This window comes from Eleutherodactylus coqui, chromosome 6, assembly GCF_035609145.1.
Source record: "Eleutherodactylus coqui strain aEleCoq1 chromosome 6, aEleCoq1.hap1, whole genome shotgun sequence".
In the NCBI taxonomy this organism is placed as follows: domain Eukaryota; kingdom Metazoa; phylum Chordata; class Amphibia; order Anura; family Eleutherodactylidae; genus Eleutherodactylus; species Eleutherodactylus coqui.
The window spans coordinates 51550965-51568311 of NC_089842.1; the positions used below are offsets into that span (position 1 = coordinate 51550965).

Sequence of the window (17347 nt, forward strand, 5' to 3'; positions counted from 1 at the left end):
TCATTCCGGACGGGCCGCTTACTCTGCAGGAAAAAGAAAAATAAATACCCTGAGCTGATTTTCACAGGAAGTAGACAGCTCCATTCTCGCTGTATTGGCTAGGTATTGCAGGCGAAGTGCCCATTGAAGCGAATGTAAACTGTGCTTGCAATACACCAAGCCTGACCACTACAAAGAGACTTTGGACAGGCCAATAATAGTTTAGAACTGGACAACCTTTTTACCTCTCTTTTGGTCCATGTTTTGCGCACCATAATACGGAACTAATATAAACCTATTCATATGGCCATATTGTTCATGGCTGCGTTTCAAAAATGCAACATGACCCAATTTTGTCCATTTTTGCCTCCGTATTGGGTTATTTCCTATTGGGCAAATACGGCTCATTTATTGTCCAGCAGAAAATAAAACTCAATGACCGTAAATACAGATCAGTAATGAAAATACTGATGACCCAACAGTACGTATTACGGGCGTGTACAACGTGCCCAGCGGGGCACACAAATACTGATGACCCAACAGTACGTATTACGGGTGTGTACAACGTGCCCAGCGGGGCACACAAATACTGATGACCCAACAGTACGTATTACGGGCGTGTACAACGTGCCCAGCGGGGCACACAAATACTGATGACCCAACAGTACGTATTACGGACGTGTACAACGTGCCCAGCGGGGCACACAAATACTGATGACCCAACAGTACGTATTACGGACGTGTACAATACGCCCAGCGGGGCACACAAATACTGATGACCCAACAGTACGTATTACGGATGTATACAACGTGCCCAGCGGGGCACACAAATACTGATGACCCAACAGTACGTATTACGGATGTATACAACGTGCCCAGCGGGGCACACAAATACTGATGACCCAACAGTACGTATTACGGACGTGTACAACGTGCCCAGCGGGGCACACAAATTCTGATGACCCAACAGTACGTATTACGGATGTGTACAATACGCCCAGCGGGGCACACAAATACTGATGACCCAACAGTACGTATTACGGATGTGTACAATACGCCCAGCGGGGCACACAAATACTGATGACCCAACAGTACGTATTACGGATGTGTACAATACGCCCAGCGGGGCACACAAATACTGATGACCCAACAGTACGTATTACGGATGTGTACAACATGCCCGGCGGGGCACACAAATACTGATGACCCAACAGTACGTATTACGGATGTGTACAACATGCCCGGCGGGGCACACAAATACTGATGACCCAACAGTACGTATTACGGATGTGTACAATACGCCCGGCGGGGCACACAAATACTGATGACCCAACAGTACGTATTACGGATGTGTACAATACGCCCGGCGGGGCACACAAATACTGATGACCCAACAGTACGTATTACGGATGTGTACAATACGCCCGGCGGGGCACACAAATACTGATGACCCAACAGTACGTATTACGGATGTGTACAATACGCCCGACGGGGCACACAAATACTGATGACCCAACAGTACGTATTACGGATGTGTACAACGTGCCCAGCGGGGCACACAAATACTGATGACCCAACAGTACATATTACGGACGTGTACAATACGCCCAGCGGGGCACACAAATACTGATGACCCAACAGTACATATTACGGACGTGTACAATACGCCCAGCGGGGCACACAAATACTGATGACCCAACAGTACATATTACGGACGTGTACAATACGCCCAGCGGGGCACACAAATACTGATGACCCAACAGTACGTATTACAGATGTGTACAACGTGCCCAGCGGGGCACACAAATACTGATGACCCAACAGTACGTATTACGGATGTGTACAACATGCCCGGCGGGGCACACAAATACTGATGACCCAACAGTACGTATTACGGATGTATACAACGTGCCCAGCGGGGCACACAAATACTGATGACCCAACAGTACGTATTACGGATGTGTACAATACGCCCGGCGGGGCACACAAATACTGATGACCCAACAGTACGTATTACGGATGTGTACAATACGCCCGACGGGGCACACAAATACTGATGACCCAACAGTACGTATTACGGATGTGTACAATACGCCCGGCGGGGCACACAAATACTGATGACCCAACAGTACGTATTACAGATGTGTACAACGTGCCCAGCGGGGCACACAAATACTGATGACCCAACAGTACGTATTACGGATGTGTACAATACGCCCGACGGGGCACACAAATACTGATGACCCAACAGTACGTATTACGGATGTGTACAACATGCCCGGCGGGGCACACAAATACTGATGACCCAACAGTACGTATTACGGATGTGTACAATACGCCCGACGGGGCACACAAATACTGATGACCCAACAGTACGTATTACGGATGTGTACAATACGCCCGGCGGGGCACACAAATACTGATGACCCAACAGTACATATTACGGATGTGTACAATACGCCCGGCGGGGCACACAAATACTGATGACCTAACGGTACGTATTACGGATGTGTACAATACGCCCGGCGGGGCACACAAATACTGATGACCCAACGGTACGTATTACGGATGTGTACAATACACCCGGCGGGGCACACAAATACTGATGACCCAACAGTACATATTACGGATGTGTACAATACGCCCGGCGGGGCACACAAATACTGATGACCCAATGGTACGTATTACGGATGTGTACAATACACCCGGCGGGGCACACAAATACTGATGACCCAACGGTACGTATTACGGATGGGTACAATACGTCCAGCGGGGCACACAAATACTGATGACCCAACAGTACGTATTACGGATGTGTACAATACGCCCAGCGGGGCACACAAATAAATTGTTATGCCTGCAAAAAAATTGGCACGTTTCCATCTGTGCGCAGCGCTGCGTGGCCTCCGGTTCAGTCCTTGGATCCGGTTTTGTTTTCTCAGACGGCTGTTTGTTTTTAGTCACGAAAAAAAAAAGCCCAAATCTTTTCCTCTACCCGGATGGCATCAGAATGCAGCAGTGCGTGTGATGAGTTTCACAGAGTCCGTTTCTGTGTGTGTTGCTGACTAATACCGGTCCATACGGAGTCTGTATTTTCAGGCCATTTCCCACAGGCGTTTTTGCTTTCCGTCTTCAGCTTCAATCTACTTCTCGCTCTCCCCGTCTCCATACGTTTCTTTTTTTTTTTTTTTTTTTTTAAACTGCAACAAAACCGCAGACTGTTCCGCTTTTGTTTCCAGTTCAACAAACAGAGCCTTTTTTTTTTAACTTTGTGGTCAAAGGGAAAGTGAGAAACAAGGGAAGGGAAAAACTTATTTCTTTCCGTTTTTGTATGAGATTTTATTAGCGAGCATGTTGGCAGCAGGCGTGCAAAAACACCGGGAGGGAAGAGAGGAAGAACAAGCCGAGCCGAGCGGGAAAGAGCGCATCCATTTACAATGCTGAAAAACGGACGTTAGCGGACACACACTTCATTTCGCTTCTGTTTTGTACAGTTCTGTTATTTTGTAAAACGGGATCCATTAAAAAATAAGCTCATGTGACCTGAGCCTGAGGCCGCTTTCACACAGGCGACTAAAACGCGAGATATTCTCACGTTGCAACAGCGCTACAAATCACATGTATGTGCAGCCCGTGCTCGCCTCCGGGTTCCTTCCCAAAGCTCTGACACACTTGTTTGCAGTTTTTAGCCATCTTCCTGGTCAAGGGGTTCATAAATCCCACCTCCAGGAAGCGCTGGCTCTGATTGGTTCTCGAGTGCCGTGGCTCAGCCAATCAATGCAGCACTCGATGAACCAATCACAGCCATGCAATGCGATGGCTGTCATTGGTTCATTAAACATTGCAGTGATTTGGTTCTCGAGCACTCTGGCTCAGCCAATCACTGCAATGCTCGATGAACCAATCACAGCCAACGCATTGAACGGCTGTGATTGGTTCATCGAGCACTACATTGATTGGTTCTTCAGCGCCACGGCTCAGCCAATTAACGCCGCGTTAATGAACCATGCCCATCAGTGTATTTTACTTCACTTTTTGCCCGATAAACGCGCCCATTGAAATACCTAATGAGTTCCAGAAGTGTTCTGCTCTCCAGCCCAATTTTGCAGCGTTTCACGCATCGCCCACCCCCATTCCATGGAGACTCTTAGTGCGCAAATACACCGAAAATAAAGCAGGTTCCAATTTTTTTTGCATAGCGCTAAATACGGAAAGGTTGACAAACCCAGTGAAATCATCATGTTGTATTTTTTGCGCACATCTACACCCTCGTGAAGTCGGCTGGCGACTCGCTACGCAGCACAGGCGCCACTAGCAGGTATGTAAAGGCTTCCTAGTGATTAAGTCACCCCTCCCACACCTGCTGAGGCAGCAGCGGTAAGTACACCTTGTGGCCTGTCATTACACACACCTACCTGTAGCTCGTCCCGCTGTACTGGAAGAAGAGGAGGTAACGAGCCTTGTTACAGGTCATTCTGTGAGCGGAGACTGCACCATGAGGAGGAGGAGAAGCTCAAGGACCAGCCGGCAACACAAGCCCCCCGAGGACTGCCCGGGGCTGCCTGACTGGTCTGTATCACTCTATACCAAGGGATTACTGCGCCCTTCTCGCTCATACTTCACCCGCTCTATACGCCTCTGCACGGGGCTGTACGTATAGAAGCGCCGCCTGTGTCTGGCCGGGTCACAGGCGTACTTTACCGCTCAGCTAATACCAGATAGAGCGGTTTCAGGGTCCTTGTAGGAGAAGGGTCGCGCAGCTATGACGTCACATGGCTGACTTGGGTATCGCCTGAATGTTTATTACAAAACTTCTCTTTTTGTACAGTTGTCGTACTGTTTGTTCAGCCTTTGCTGGATGACCTGTAAAGGGAAAAGACACCGTAATCATCATGTACAGTGTTGTACTGCCTCAGAATAAATATATATATATATATAATGGTTATTCTAAAGTTCGTTTGTGAAGCCGTCAAAAAAAACCAGCTATTGATTTTGTATTTTTGCAATGATTTCCAACTTGTGGTTCTCCTCCTGTTGCAGAACTACAACTCCAAACATTGCAGGTTGTCAGGGAATTCTGGGAGTTGTAGTTTTACAACAGCAGGTCTAGTGGCCGGTATATTGTGGGATAGAACAGTTGCAGTTTGGCTGCACAGCAACTCTGGTGAGACTAATAAGCGTTTGTTCGCACCTCGCGATTTTTGATTTTTCCGAAATCACGTCTGGTTTCAGAAAATTTGTGGCAAAAACAGCAACCTAACTTCAAAGTGTGAAGAAGCCCATTGAAGCCGGTGTCCCTGCTGCATATTATTCCTGCTATATTAGAGGAGTATGATCACATATGACGGATATCATCCGCACGCAGATATTGATGCCGAGTATCCTTGCATTGTAATGAACGAATTCAGCAGTGAAAATCTGCAGCAGTTCCGCAACAAATAGGAATGCTGCCTTCCAATAGGTGGCGCTGCAGAGGTATTGTTCTATCTCCCTTATTTGTATATTACCCAGAGGAGCATGCATAAGTCTCCTCACTCACTTTCTAGGTGCTCTCCCTAAGGAGAAAAGATAGCGTTCCTGACCTGGATCATGGGCCTCTCAATAGCCAAGCCAGAAACCTACCGCACACTGATGAGGGGCACCCCGAAGCAGCTGTCTGTGTATGGATTCTTGCTTGGCTTTCAATTCACAGTCATTGTTACAAGGCTAGTATAAAGAGACTAACATTGACTTGCAGGAATGCTGCCTTCCAATAGGTGGTGCTGCAGAGGTATTGTTCCATCTCCCTTGGGGACGGTGCTTACATATTTATTGATTATGAGATTTAATGATTTTTTTTTCTAAAATTATTCAAAAATTCACAGGGAGCAGATAAGTGGCTAAATAAAAGGGAAAGGGAAAATAACTGTACTCGCCTCTTATATGTCCCACTACTACTGTGTTTTCTGCCCGGAAGCTACAAGCATCTGCGAAGGTCAAGTGCCGTTCTTCATGATTGTGACCACTCCTGCCAATCACTGGCCTCAGTGGTCACGTGCCATTTATGCACAGATGAGGCCACTAATTGGCTGCAGCTGTCAACTTCCAGCATCGGATCATGCTGACTTGTGCTGGAATGGTTGGGCATTTAAAGGGGTTTTCCAAGGTAGGTCATCAATAGTTGGTCAGCGGGATCTGCTGTTCAAGATCTCAACCGATCAGCTGATTAAAGTGATAGTAGCGCCCAACTGAGTGCTGGTTTCCCTTCAGTCTACACCAAGCACAGTGCTGTACGTTGTATAGTGGCTGGTATTGCAGCTCAGTCCTGTTCACAGAGCTGCTCTCAGGCCATGTGACCAATGAACGTGACCTCACAGGTCTGAGAAGAGGCCGTAGCGCTCACCTAAGTGCTGCCATCTCTTTCATAAGCTGATTCCGGGTAATCTTGATTGGTGGACTGCTTTCAATGCAATGGCTGTGATAGGGTTCATCGAACACTGCAGTGATTGGCTGAGCTGCAGCGTTCAAGAACCAATCAGAGCCAGCTATTCCTGGAGGTGGGATTTCTGGACCCTCTGACCTGAAAGTGGCAGCTGAAGACTACAAACAAGTGTGGCGGAGCGGACAGCGCCTGTTAGGCTTTTTTTTAATGCAGCTAGGGCTTATTTGAGGGACAAACAGTAGGACTTCCTACTGTAAAAGTTGCATCGTACCGCACGAAAACCACGATTTCATGTATGCAACACAAAGGACGGCTCCATAAGAAGGAAACGTGGGCTGTAGAGAGCATGCCGTGATTTTTTTTTTTCTTGCACAATGTAGCAGCCTACAAAACATCGCTAATGTGAAGGAACCCATCGGAAAGCTCAGGCTTCACATACATGTGATTTGTAGCGCTGTCGCATTGCGAGAAAATCTCGCGATTTTGTCGCCTGTGTAAGAGCGGCCTAAAGCCTCATGTCCGCGGCACGCACGTATTTTGTGCAGTGAATCCCGCCCGGAATCTAGCCCGTCAGTGAGCCCTGCTTACCTGATTTCCCTGGCAGCAGCATCCGCGCAGATCCTTCCACTTCCGGGTTCACGCGGCTCGCCGTCGGACATGCGCAGTACAGTCAGCTCGCCGGCCGAGACACGACGGATCCGGACAGGCGAGTATAGGGTCTCTGGGGAGCGCCGGGTTTGATTTTAGTTCGCAGTCGGAATCCGACCGGGCCGTGGGCATGGGGCCAAAGAGATACCAGTTTGGTTTTCGATGGGGTTGTACAGATAACGGGTCACATAGGAGGTGGAAATAAATCTGAAATGCTTCGTCCTTATTGGATTCTTCAACATGACAAAAACCCGCCATTCTTAGTGGTTACCTTATTGTAACCCCTGTGATGGCACAATAGGCTCCCAGATGCTTCCCCTTTAACAGAGGCGTTTGTTTTCCCTCCCACGTTCTCTGTGTATTACATATCTTGGAACAATGACATCACGCAACTGGACAGGAATGCAGAATATCTGCTTGTGAGCGAGGAGGCAAGGATGTGGAAGAAAGGCAGTGGAGGATTCTGGGAGTAATTTGCCAGTCATGCATACATATAGGAATATGTTTCCTACAGTTACTGGAAGGCTGGCAGCGGCGCTGACGGTATTATCTGGCTGGATCATTACTTTCCGCCAGTACACAGCACTTCTCCGTGGCGGAGGAGAATTATGGCAGCCAGCTGTACTTCATATACAAGTTGTAGGAAATGAGTAGCGGCTTACTTCTGTTGTCGCGTATATAGATATTATGTACAACCGCCTGTTTAAAGGGGACATGCAGTCAAAATGTTCTGGGAATACGTCGTTGGTGCTTTGGGGAAGACTCTCTACAGGACTGAAGGTTGGGGGGTTCGTTTTGGGTGGTGTAAGTGGCCGGTTTCACATCTACGATGGAACCTCCGGCCAGAGATTCCATCGCAGATCCGGCTAAAAATGCCAAAAGCTGGGCAGAAAGCGGACAGACCCATTATAGTCAGTGGGGTCATCCGGTGCTGTTTGGTTCCGTCCAGAGATAGAACCGTTCGGCCGCGGGGATTCCCCTTTCCTGCTCCCCGAATGTACAAAGTAAAAACACATGTTACACGCGGATTAACTGTATATTACGCACCTTGAAAAAAAAAGTCTGCGCATCTAACACGCAGCAAACATGCGCCCGTGTGAATGAGCGTATTTGGATTGCGGATTCCGCAATCGCTGTCTGCGCAGGGAACCCGCAGTAAAACGCTGGAATTGGAAGGCATACATTTTGGCTTTTTCGGTCACACTCGCGGATACGAATTGCATATTCTACAGGCGGAAGAAAAATAACAGCGTGCCTTATTTCAGCGCGGATTCCGTGCAGATGGCTCCCATTGAAGTCAATTGATGCGAGCGTTCCGTCGCCCATATGCAGTTAACATTGCGTATGAGCGGTGGAAATGCGCACAACTTCAAAGAGAAATAGATTGAAAAGCCGAAATGACGGCTGGAGGGGAGAGCAGAGATCTTTCTTCTGCGCGGACGATACGCTGTGTATAGCGTACATCCGTGCGGGACAAATGCTCTCATCCGCGATCTTGCATGATCATTGGCAATTACTTTCCGCGAATGATCGCAGGTCTTCCGCATGCAGAATCCGACGCGTTCGTGTGAGCCCGGCTTTACTAAGAACGGTGTGAACTTGCCTGGACCGCAGCCAAACAAACCCTGCAGAGATGACGGTAACGGAGGCTGAAGATAAACCTTCGGCAACGCCGCTGCAATGTTTTGCTATTCTGTAAAGCTCGTTATGTGGTCTTAGTCATCAGATGGCGTGTTTAGAAGTTGGGAAAGACTTTGCGTTCTGTTCGTGACTGTACCAAAGACAATCCGGTATGTCAGATGGACTCGAGGAAAGTAAGAAGATCTAACACACAGCCGGCGGGATACACTTGTGGGATATTGGGGCAGACGGGGTAATTTTTATTTTTTTGTGGGGGTAGGGGGGAGGAGCGCATCAATCTATAGAACTTACAGAAATGTCTTGTCGATCGGTTATTATAAAAAGTGTCAATTTTCTTAAAAAGTCACTAGTCCTATAAACACTCCAATGTGTGACGTACAAAACGACATTGCAGAGACCACCAACTTCTGAGATCGTCAGTACTGTATACTGCATGACCTGAAACACCGCCCTCTTGTGGTCATGATGCTCATACCTGCCTCTCCTGTACTAGACCGGACTGTAAGGCTGGATTCACACAGGGCGGATTTGCCGCAGCAGATCCGCCCGCGGCCGCTAATCTCGGGATTAGCCTCCCGGCGGAAATTTCGCGGTTTTTGCTGCGGCCAAACCGTGAGATTTCCGACGGGAATCCGCCCTGTGTGAACCCAGCCTGAGGTTCACACATTTAGTAGCATGCCTGTATGTGGAAGCCGCTGCGTAAGCCGCAGTGCGTTTTACTGGCCTATCTCTGATTATGGCAGTGATTTTGTATTGCGCACGTCGCAGCGCCACGTATAAACGCCGCCCATACACAATGTAATCGCGTATGTACGGTATTGATTACGTGTAATACGCAGCAAAACAGAACATGCTACGTTCTTTTTTTTGCGCACGTATGACACAATGAATGTTCGCGAATGTGGATGGATCAATCAAAATCAATGTACTTTCATTGACTCCATTCACCGTGTATCACGCATGCGTAGTTCGTGCGCGTAATATACGTCAAATTACGCTCGTGTGAGCACGACCTTAGGCTGGCTGCCCATGGATGTATTTGCATATGCAATACGCTATACCCTGCTGTGGGAAGTACAGTAAAATTACATAGAAAATAATAGGCGCCTCTTAAACAAAAATGGCGCAATGATTTTTCAAACTCGAATGATCAGTCTGAGTAAAAAATCGCAGGTGTGAATTAACCTTCTTCACAGGAATGAGTTTGTGTTCCATGTCAGCTCTGCCATCCGCAGTGAGGAGGAGATCGTGCTGGACAGCGGGGCCGGACCATCAGTTGAGCGGCGAACCCTGTCCATCAACTACTGATGACCTATCCTGAGTCACAAGGAGCCCGAATCCCCTTTAAATCCCCCCCTGCCACGTGTCGGCCTCCGGCTGGACGGGATCCTCATTAATCTATTTATCACCATATGCTTTATTTGTGCTGACTCAAGATGTTTGTTCCTCAGGAACGTTTTCTGCCAAAAGTCGGGCCGTGCGCCATTTACTGACATTACCGCCACGCTGAAGTCTGCTTCTTATTCACAATAACTTTCCTTTTTTTCCGGACAGAATTAGCCCACAGGACGCACCGCAATGAATACTGCAGTGTACAATACAGCCGTGGGTGAATGAGCTCTTAGGGCGGTTTCATCCGGGCGATCGCAATTGTGCTGCAAGAAAATCGCATCTTTTTTTCCGCGATTTTTCGAGCATCAGCGCTGCAAAAACATTGCTGCTTGCGATTTTCTCACGTGATTTCGCCGCAATATTTTTAGCGAGAAAGTTAACGGGACTTTCTGATGTTAAAAACACAACGCGAGTTGTGCACGTTTTTTGCGATGTGATAAAAAGGAGGCTCCATAGAGAGACATGGGAAATTAAAAAATCGCACATCGCAGGAGGATAGAGAATGGCGCGATTTTATTTATTTTTTTCTGCTCACAACATCACACGAGCGAAAACATCGAGGATGGCAATGAGACCACTGAAAATTGATGGTTTCATAAGTCTGAGTTTTATACTCCCTCTCGCATTGGGCGACTATCACACGATTTTATCGCCCGTGTGAAACCATTCTTGGGGCGCCTTCACACTCGGGATAAAATCGTGCGATGCGAGAGTGAGTGAGAACGCAGAATTAGAAACCCGACGCTAGTGATCGTCATGCGATGCATTTTTAACATTAGAAAGTCCTATTGGCTTTCACACAAAAAAATTTGTGCACGAAAATTGCACGCGGCGGCCATGTTTTTGAGAGAAAAAGCAGCGCTGACACGGTTTCGCCTAAACTTTCTTGCGCCAAAATCATGATCGCCAGCGTGAAGGAGCCTTTAGGTGCGTACTGCGGAAATGCTGCACACCTGTGACAGGGCTTTCGGGGCTTTCGGTCTCTGGAAGTAAAACTGAGATAAACTGATGCATTTTTTATGTTTGGCTTCTGTTTTTCTTTTACCTTTACAAATAGCGCAATTTGCGGCACTATTTATTTGGAAGAAAACTGAAACCTTTCCGTTTGTTCTGTTTTATTTTATTTGCATTAAAAAAAAAAAACATTGGAATCTGGCGAAAAAAATGATCCATTTATTTCCTTTTTAAAGCAACTGTCTGGCTCTGGAAAAACAAAGATGGCCGCACCAGCTTCTCTGACTAACGCCCGGCTCACACGAGTGTCAGTATAGTGTATTCCACGCGTGTGATACCCCGTACCAGTCTCCCATAGGCGGCCAAGTTGCTGCTCACCCAACCTGTGCGAAATATACACACTAAAATCCAAGCATGTCCTATTTTGGCGCATATCATGCCAGCATACACACTAAGAGAAGACATGGCAATGAGCGGCGCGCAGCCACTACGCCATTTCATGCAGCCTGCACGCTATGAGATATGCTGTGTGAGCTCCGCCTACCTGACGTACACCGTGTATTAGGGCAGCTTCACACGGGCAAAAACGCATGAATTAGCACGATGCAGTTGAGCCGTGAACATTGCGCTTTTGCACACGTTTTTGCGCATTCTGCTGTACTTTTTGCTTGGACGGGGACAAGTCACATTGGCGCGGGACACACCCCCTCCTTTGATTTATAGAGGCTATATAGGCTATGGTCCCTCTGGTGCGTAAATGCGCACTAAAATAGACCATACTGCAGGGGGCGCATAAAAAAACGAAAGTAGGAATGCAGCCATTGACATCAATGGGTTCTAATCATTGCATTTTGCGCGCACAACTATGGCGGTGGGAAGCCGCCCTTCGTATGCATCCGTAGTCTGTCGGGTAGTCAGAGAAGCAGATCGGCCATCTTTGTTTCTCCGGGGCCGGAGGGTGGCGTTAATTCAATTTCTCTCCATCAAAAATGGAATGGAGAGATGGAAAACCGTAACGCTGGTGAGAACGGCGAACTGGAAACCGAAAGGTTCACATTCTAGTCAATACCGCGTCCGTTCGGCCCGGGGATTCCCCTTTTCTGCTCCCGTAACCAAATCCCCCAATGCGGATGTGAGAACCAACTGAGAAGCTGAAAGAGCGCGTTCACGCCAGCATATGCAGGTTTTAGTTGCGTAATACACGGGGTATTTACACGCAAAAGGGCGCATTGTGTAGCTGCACAAACACGCAGTGAATCCGCACGCCGCTGACTTCACTGCCCTGTTTTGGCGTACAATACGTACATACAATAAGCGGGGCGCGCCGCGCGTTCTTCACGTGACTGAAATAGATGCCCTTATTTATCAATGCGTTTCCCACAGATTCGTGTCTAAAACTGCGCCAGAATGAAGGCGTACGGAGATCTAGGCAAACTTACAAATGCCTTGCGCCAAAGAAGAGAAAGATCCGACACGTTCAGCACCCCCCCGAATATGGCGCCACGGGTTTCTACTGACACATTTATGAAGTTTTATTGTCAGTAAAAAATGGCGCTAATGAAAGTCGGTGTAAATGAAGAGGCATTTGGGGCAAATATTTGGCGCACGCTCTTTTCCCAGTATGCAGATGTTTCTGGGGGTTTTTTTTCTTGATTTGTCTTTTTTTTCATTATTTTGACTAATTACTTCATATTAGTAGATGATGCTAGAAAAATGTTTTGAAGCAAAACCTATTAATGAATACAAATTGGCGCAATTGTACTGCGAATAGTGGCGTTATGCGGAAATTGCCACATTTTTGGCGCTTTCCCCCCCCCCTAATTTAGGTGCAGCGTATATTTGTACCAAATTCACAAGTTATTGCGTCATTGAAAAAAAAAAAAGTACCGTATTTTAAGCCCCGTAAAAAGGATTGGCGCGATATATGCCAAAATCCGTAAATAAGGGCCAGTGGGCTCCATTCTCTGCGTATTAGTCCAGACTCTCGTGACCGTGTTTGCTGGTGTGTGCGCATGCGCTACATTTTCGCATACGTTATGTTAGCGGCACAATTGAAAGTCTATGGGAGATTCGTACTGTGCTTCACACGCGCAACGCTGTGCACATAATACGCCGTAGCATACGCTTGGCCTTAAATGCGTAGAAACATTACGCATGTAATACGTGGAGTAAATACGCTTGTATGAACGGCCAACTTCAGTATCGTGACATTACTTCAGTATCGTGACATTACTTCAGTGTGAAACACTGCGGACTGACGTGAGGTAAATCCGCCTGTGACACAGTAGTGGGTGAGTTTGTAGACGCTCCCTGGCAGTGACGGGCCGCATGAGAGATTTTAGACAATCCCTAGCTGTGACAGGCTGGGGTAATTTTGTAGACGCTCCCTAAGTGAGATGGGGAGTTTGTAGACGCTCCCTAAGCAGTGACAGGCTGCGGGCAGTTTGTAGACGTTCCCTAAGCAGTGACAGGCTGCGGGCAGTTTGTAGACGCTCCCTGGCAGTGACAGGCTGCGGGCAGTTTGTAGACGCTCCCTGGCAGTGACAGGCTGCGGGCAGTTTGTAGACGCTCCCTGGCAGTGACAGGCTGGGCTGGTAGCCGGCAGTTGGAGTCACGCTCGGATCCCGGGGAGGGCGCCCAGTCTCCGGCATTGCGCCCGGTGATCCGCCGGTGTCCCGTCACCGTGTGCCTCCAGCTCTGCAGTCCCGGATTGATGCTCTATTGTTGGGCTTTCCTTCCTATGCAGCATCGCCGTGTGTCGTCCTGATCCTCCCGCCTGCAATGCACTGAGCGCCGGAGCCGCAATCATGACGGTGGATTTCGAAGAATGTATCAAGGATTCTCCCCGATTCCGGTGAGGAGCGGCTCGTCCTTCCGTCCATGTGTGTGCGGGCATAGCGGGCATGTACATGCGGGGGGCATAGCGGGCATGTACATGCTGGGGCAGATGTGTGTACGGCATGTTACATGTATGATGCATCCCTATGTATGGATGTAGACTGGTGTATCCAGTGCTGCCGGGTGTATTACATGCAGTGTGCACTACTAGTATATAGATGGATCCAGTGCTGCTGGGTGTATTCCATACCATGTGCACTACTACTGTATAGATGGATCCAGTGCTGCCGGGTGTATTACATGCAGTGTATATATGGATCCAGTGCTACAAGGTGTATTACATACAGTGTGTACTACTAGTGTATATATGGATCCAGTGCTGCTAGGTGTATTGCATGCAGTGTGCACTACTAGTGTATAGATTGATCCAGTGCTGCTGGGTGTATTACATGCAGTGTATATATGGATCCAGTGCTGCTGGGTGTATTACATGCAGTGTATATATGGATCCAGTGCTGCTGGGTGTATTACATGCAGTGTATATATGGATCCAGTGCTGCTGGGTGTATTACATGCAGTGTATATATGGATCCAGTGCTGCTGGGTGTATTACATGCAGTGTATATATGGATCCAGTGCTGCTGGGTGTATTACATGCAGTGTATATATGGATCCAGTGCTGCTGGGTGTATTACATGCAGTGTATATATGGATCCAGTGCTGCTGGGTGTATTACATGCAGTGTATATATGGATCCAGTGCTGCTGGGTGTATTACATGCAGTGTATATATGGATCCAGTGTTGCTGGGTGTATTACATGCAGTGTGCACTACTAGTGTATAGATGGATCCAGTGCTGCCGGGTGTATTACATGCAGTGTGCACTACTAGTATATAGATGGATCCAGTGCTGCTGGGTGTATTACATGCAGTGTATAGATGTATCCAGTGCTGCTAGGTGTATTACATGCAGTGTGCACTACCAGTGTATAGATGGATCCAGTGCTGCTAGGTGTATTACATGCAGTGTGCACTACCAGTGTATAGATGGATCCAGTGCTGCCGGGTGTATTACATGCAGTGTGCACTACTAGTATATAGATTGATCCAGTGCTGCTGGGTGTATTACATGCAGTGTATATATGGATCCAGTGCTGCTAAGTGTATTACATGCAGTGTGCACTACTATTGGATAGATTTATCCAGTGCTGCCGGGTGTATTACATGCAGTGTGCACTACTAGTGGCTATATGGATCCAGTGCTGCCAGGTGTAATACATGAAGTGTGCACTACTAGTGTAAAGATGTATCCAGTGCTGCTGAGTGTAGTACATGCAGTGTGCACTACTAGTGGATATATGGATCCAGTGCTGCCCGATGTATTACATGCAGTGTGCACTACTAGTGTATATATGGATCCAGTGCTGCCCGGTGTATTACATGCAGTGTGCACTACTAGTGGATATATGGATCCAGTACTACCGGGTGTATTAATGAATGCAGTACTACCGGGTGTATTACATGCAGTGTGCACTACTAGTGGATATATGGATCCAGTGCTGCCGGGTGTATTACATGCAATGTGTACTACCATAGTGTATAGATGGATCCAGTGCTGCCCGGTGTATTACATGCAGTGTGCACTACTAGTGGGTACTGGTGTACCTTGACGCCATCGGATCCTAGGGTTTTGACACGGGTTGCCTGAAGCAACGCCCATGTCACACCTAGCTTCCAATAGGCTGAAGAATAGAATAATTTGTTGCAGCCGCTGTCGCGGCTCTCTGCTCGGTTCGGACCGCCAATTGCCCTAATTACATGCAGTGTGCTCTACTAGTGTATAGATGGATCCAGTGCTGACGGGTGTATTCTATCCCATGTGTACTACTAGTGTAGATATGGATCCAGTGCTGACGGGTGTATTCTATCCCATGTGTACTACTAGTGTATAGATGGATCCAGTGCTGACGTATTCTATCCCATGTGTACTACTAGTGTATAGATGGATACAGTGCTGACGGGTGTATTCCATACCATGTGTACTACTAGTGTATAGATGGATCCAGTGCTGACGGGTGTATTCCATCCCATGTGTACTACTAGTGTATAGATGGATCCAGTGCTGACGAGTGTATTCTATCCCATGTGTACTACTAGTGTAAAGATGGATCCAGTGCTGACGTATTCTATCCCATGTGTACTACTAGTGTATAGATGGATACAGTGCTGACGGGTGTATTCCATACCATGTGTACTACTAGTGTATAGATGGATCCAGTGCTGACGGGTGTATTCCATCCCATGTGTACTACTAGTGTATAGATGGATCCAGTGCTGACGAGTGTATTCTATCCCATGTGTACTACTAGTGTAAAGATGGATCCAGTGCTGACGTATTCTATCCCATGTGTACTACTAGTGTATAGATGGATACAGTGCTGACGGGTGTATTCCATACCATGTGTACTACTAGTGTATAGATGGATCCAGTGCTGACGGGTGTATTCCATCCCATGTGTACTACTAGTGTATAGATGGATCCAGTGCTGACGGGTGTATTCTATGCCATGTGTGCTACTAGTGTATAGATGGATCCAGTGTTGACGGGTGTATTCTATCCCATGTGTACTACTAGTGTAAAGATGGATCCAGTGCTGACGAGTGTATTCTATCCCATGTGTACTACTAGTGTATAGATGGATCCAGTGCTGACGAGTGTATTCTATCCCATGTGTACTACTAGTGTAAAGATGGATCCAGTGCTGACGAGTGTATTCTATCCCATGTGTACTACTAGTGTATAGATGGATACAGTGCTGACGGGTGTATTCTATCCCATGTGTACTACTAGTGTATAGATGGATACAGTGCTGACGGGTGTATTCCATACCATGTGTACTACTAGTGTAAAGATGGATCCAGTGCTGACGAGTGTATTCTATCCCATGTGTACTACTAGTGTATAGATGGATCCAGTGCTGACGGGTGTATTCCATACCATGTGTACTACTAGTGTATAGATGGATCCAGTGCTGACGGGTGTATTCCATACCATGTGTACTACTAGTGTATAGATGGATCCAGTGCTGACGGGTGTATTCTATCCCATGTGTACTACTAGTGTATAGATGGATCCAGTGCTGACGGGTGTATTCCATACCATGTGTACTACTAGTGTATAGATGGATCCAGTGCTGACGAGTGTATTCCATACCATGTGTACTACTAGTGTATAGATGGATCCAGTGCTGACGGGTGTATTCTATCCCATGTGTACTACTAGTGTATAGATGGATCCAGTGCTGACGGGTGTATTCGATACCATGTGTACTACTAGTGTATAGATGGATCCAGTGCTGACGGGTGTATTCGATACCATGTGTACTACTAGTGTATAGATGGATCCAGTGCTGACGAGTGTATTCTATCCCATGTGTACTACTAGTGTAAAGATGGATCCAGTGCTGACGAGTG

The 17347-nt window shown here is 47.5% G+C and overlaps 2 protein-coding genes across 8 annotated transcripts in view; one reads left to right on the top strand and one right to left on the bottom strand.

The window, feature by feature from the left end:
* PUSL1 (pseudouridine synthase like 1) overlaps positions 1–4708 on the bottom strand; it is a 50961-nt gene extending 46253 nt beyond the window's left edge. For 3 of the 7 annotated variants that reach the window (XR_010793136.1, XM_066606821.1, XM_066606823.1), the window contains exon 1: positions 4395–4708. Coding sequence is in view for 3 of the 7 variants with exons in the window: in XM_066606821.1 (XP_066462918.1) it covers positions 4395–4453 (59 nt within the window). In the remaining 4 variants the exon portion in view is untranslated. The remainder of the gene's footprint in view (positions 1–4394) is intronic. The other 4 variants (XR_010793137.1, XR_010793135.1, XM_066606820.1 and 1 more) reach the window with 2 other exon arrangements.
* The window catches only part of ACAP3 (ArfGAP with coiled-coil, ankyrin repeat and PH domains 3), a 168826-nt gene continuing 155923 nt past the window's right edge, over positions 4445–17347 (top strand). The window contains exon 1 of the mRNA XM_066606826.1: positions 4445–4548. Coding sequence (XP_066462923.1) covers positions 4475–4548 — 74 coding nt within the window. The 5' untranslated portion in view covers positions 4445–4474. The remainder of the gene's footprint in view (positions 4549–17347) is intronic.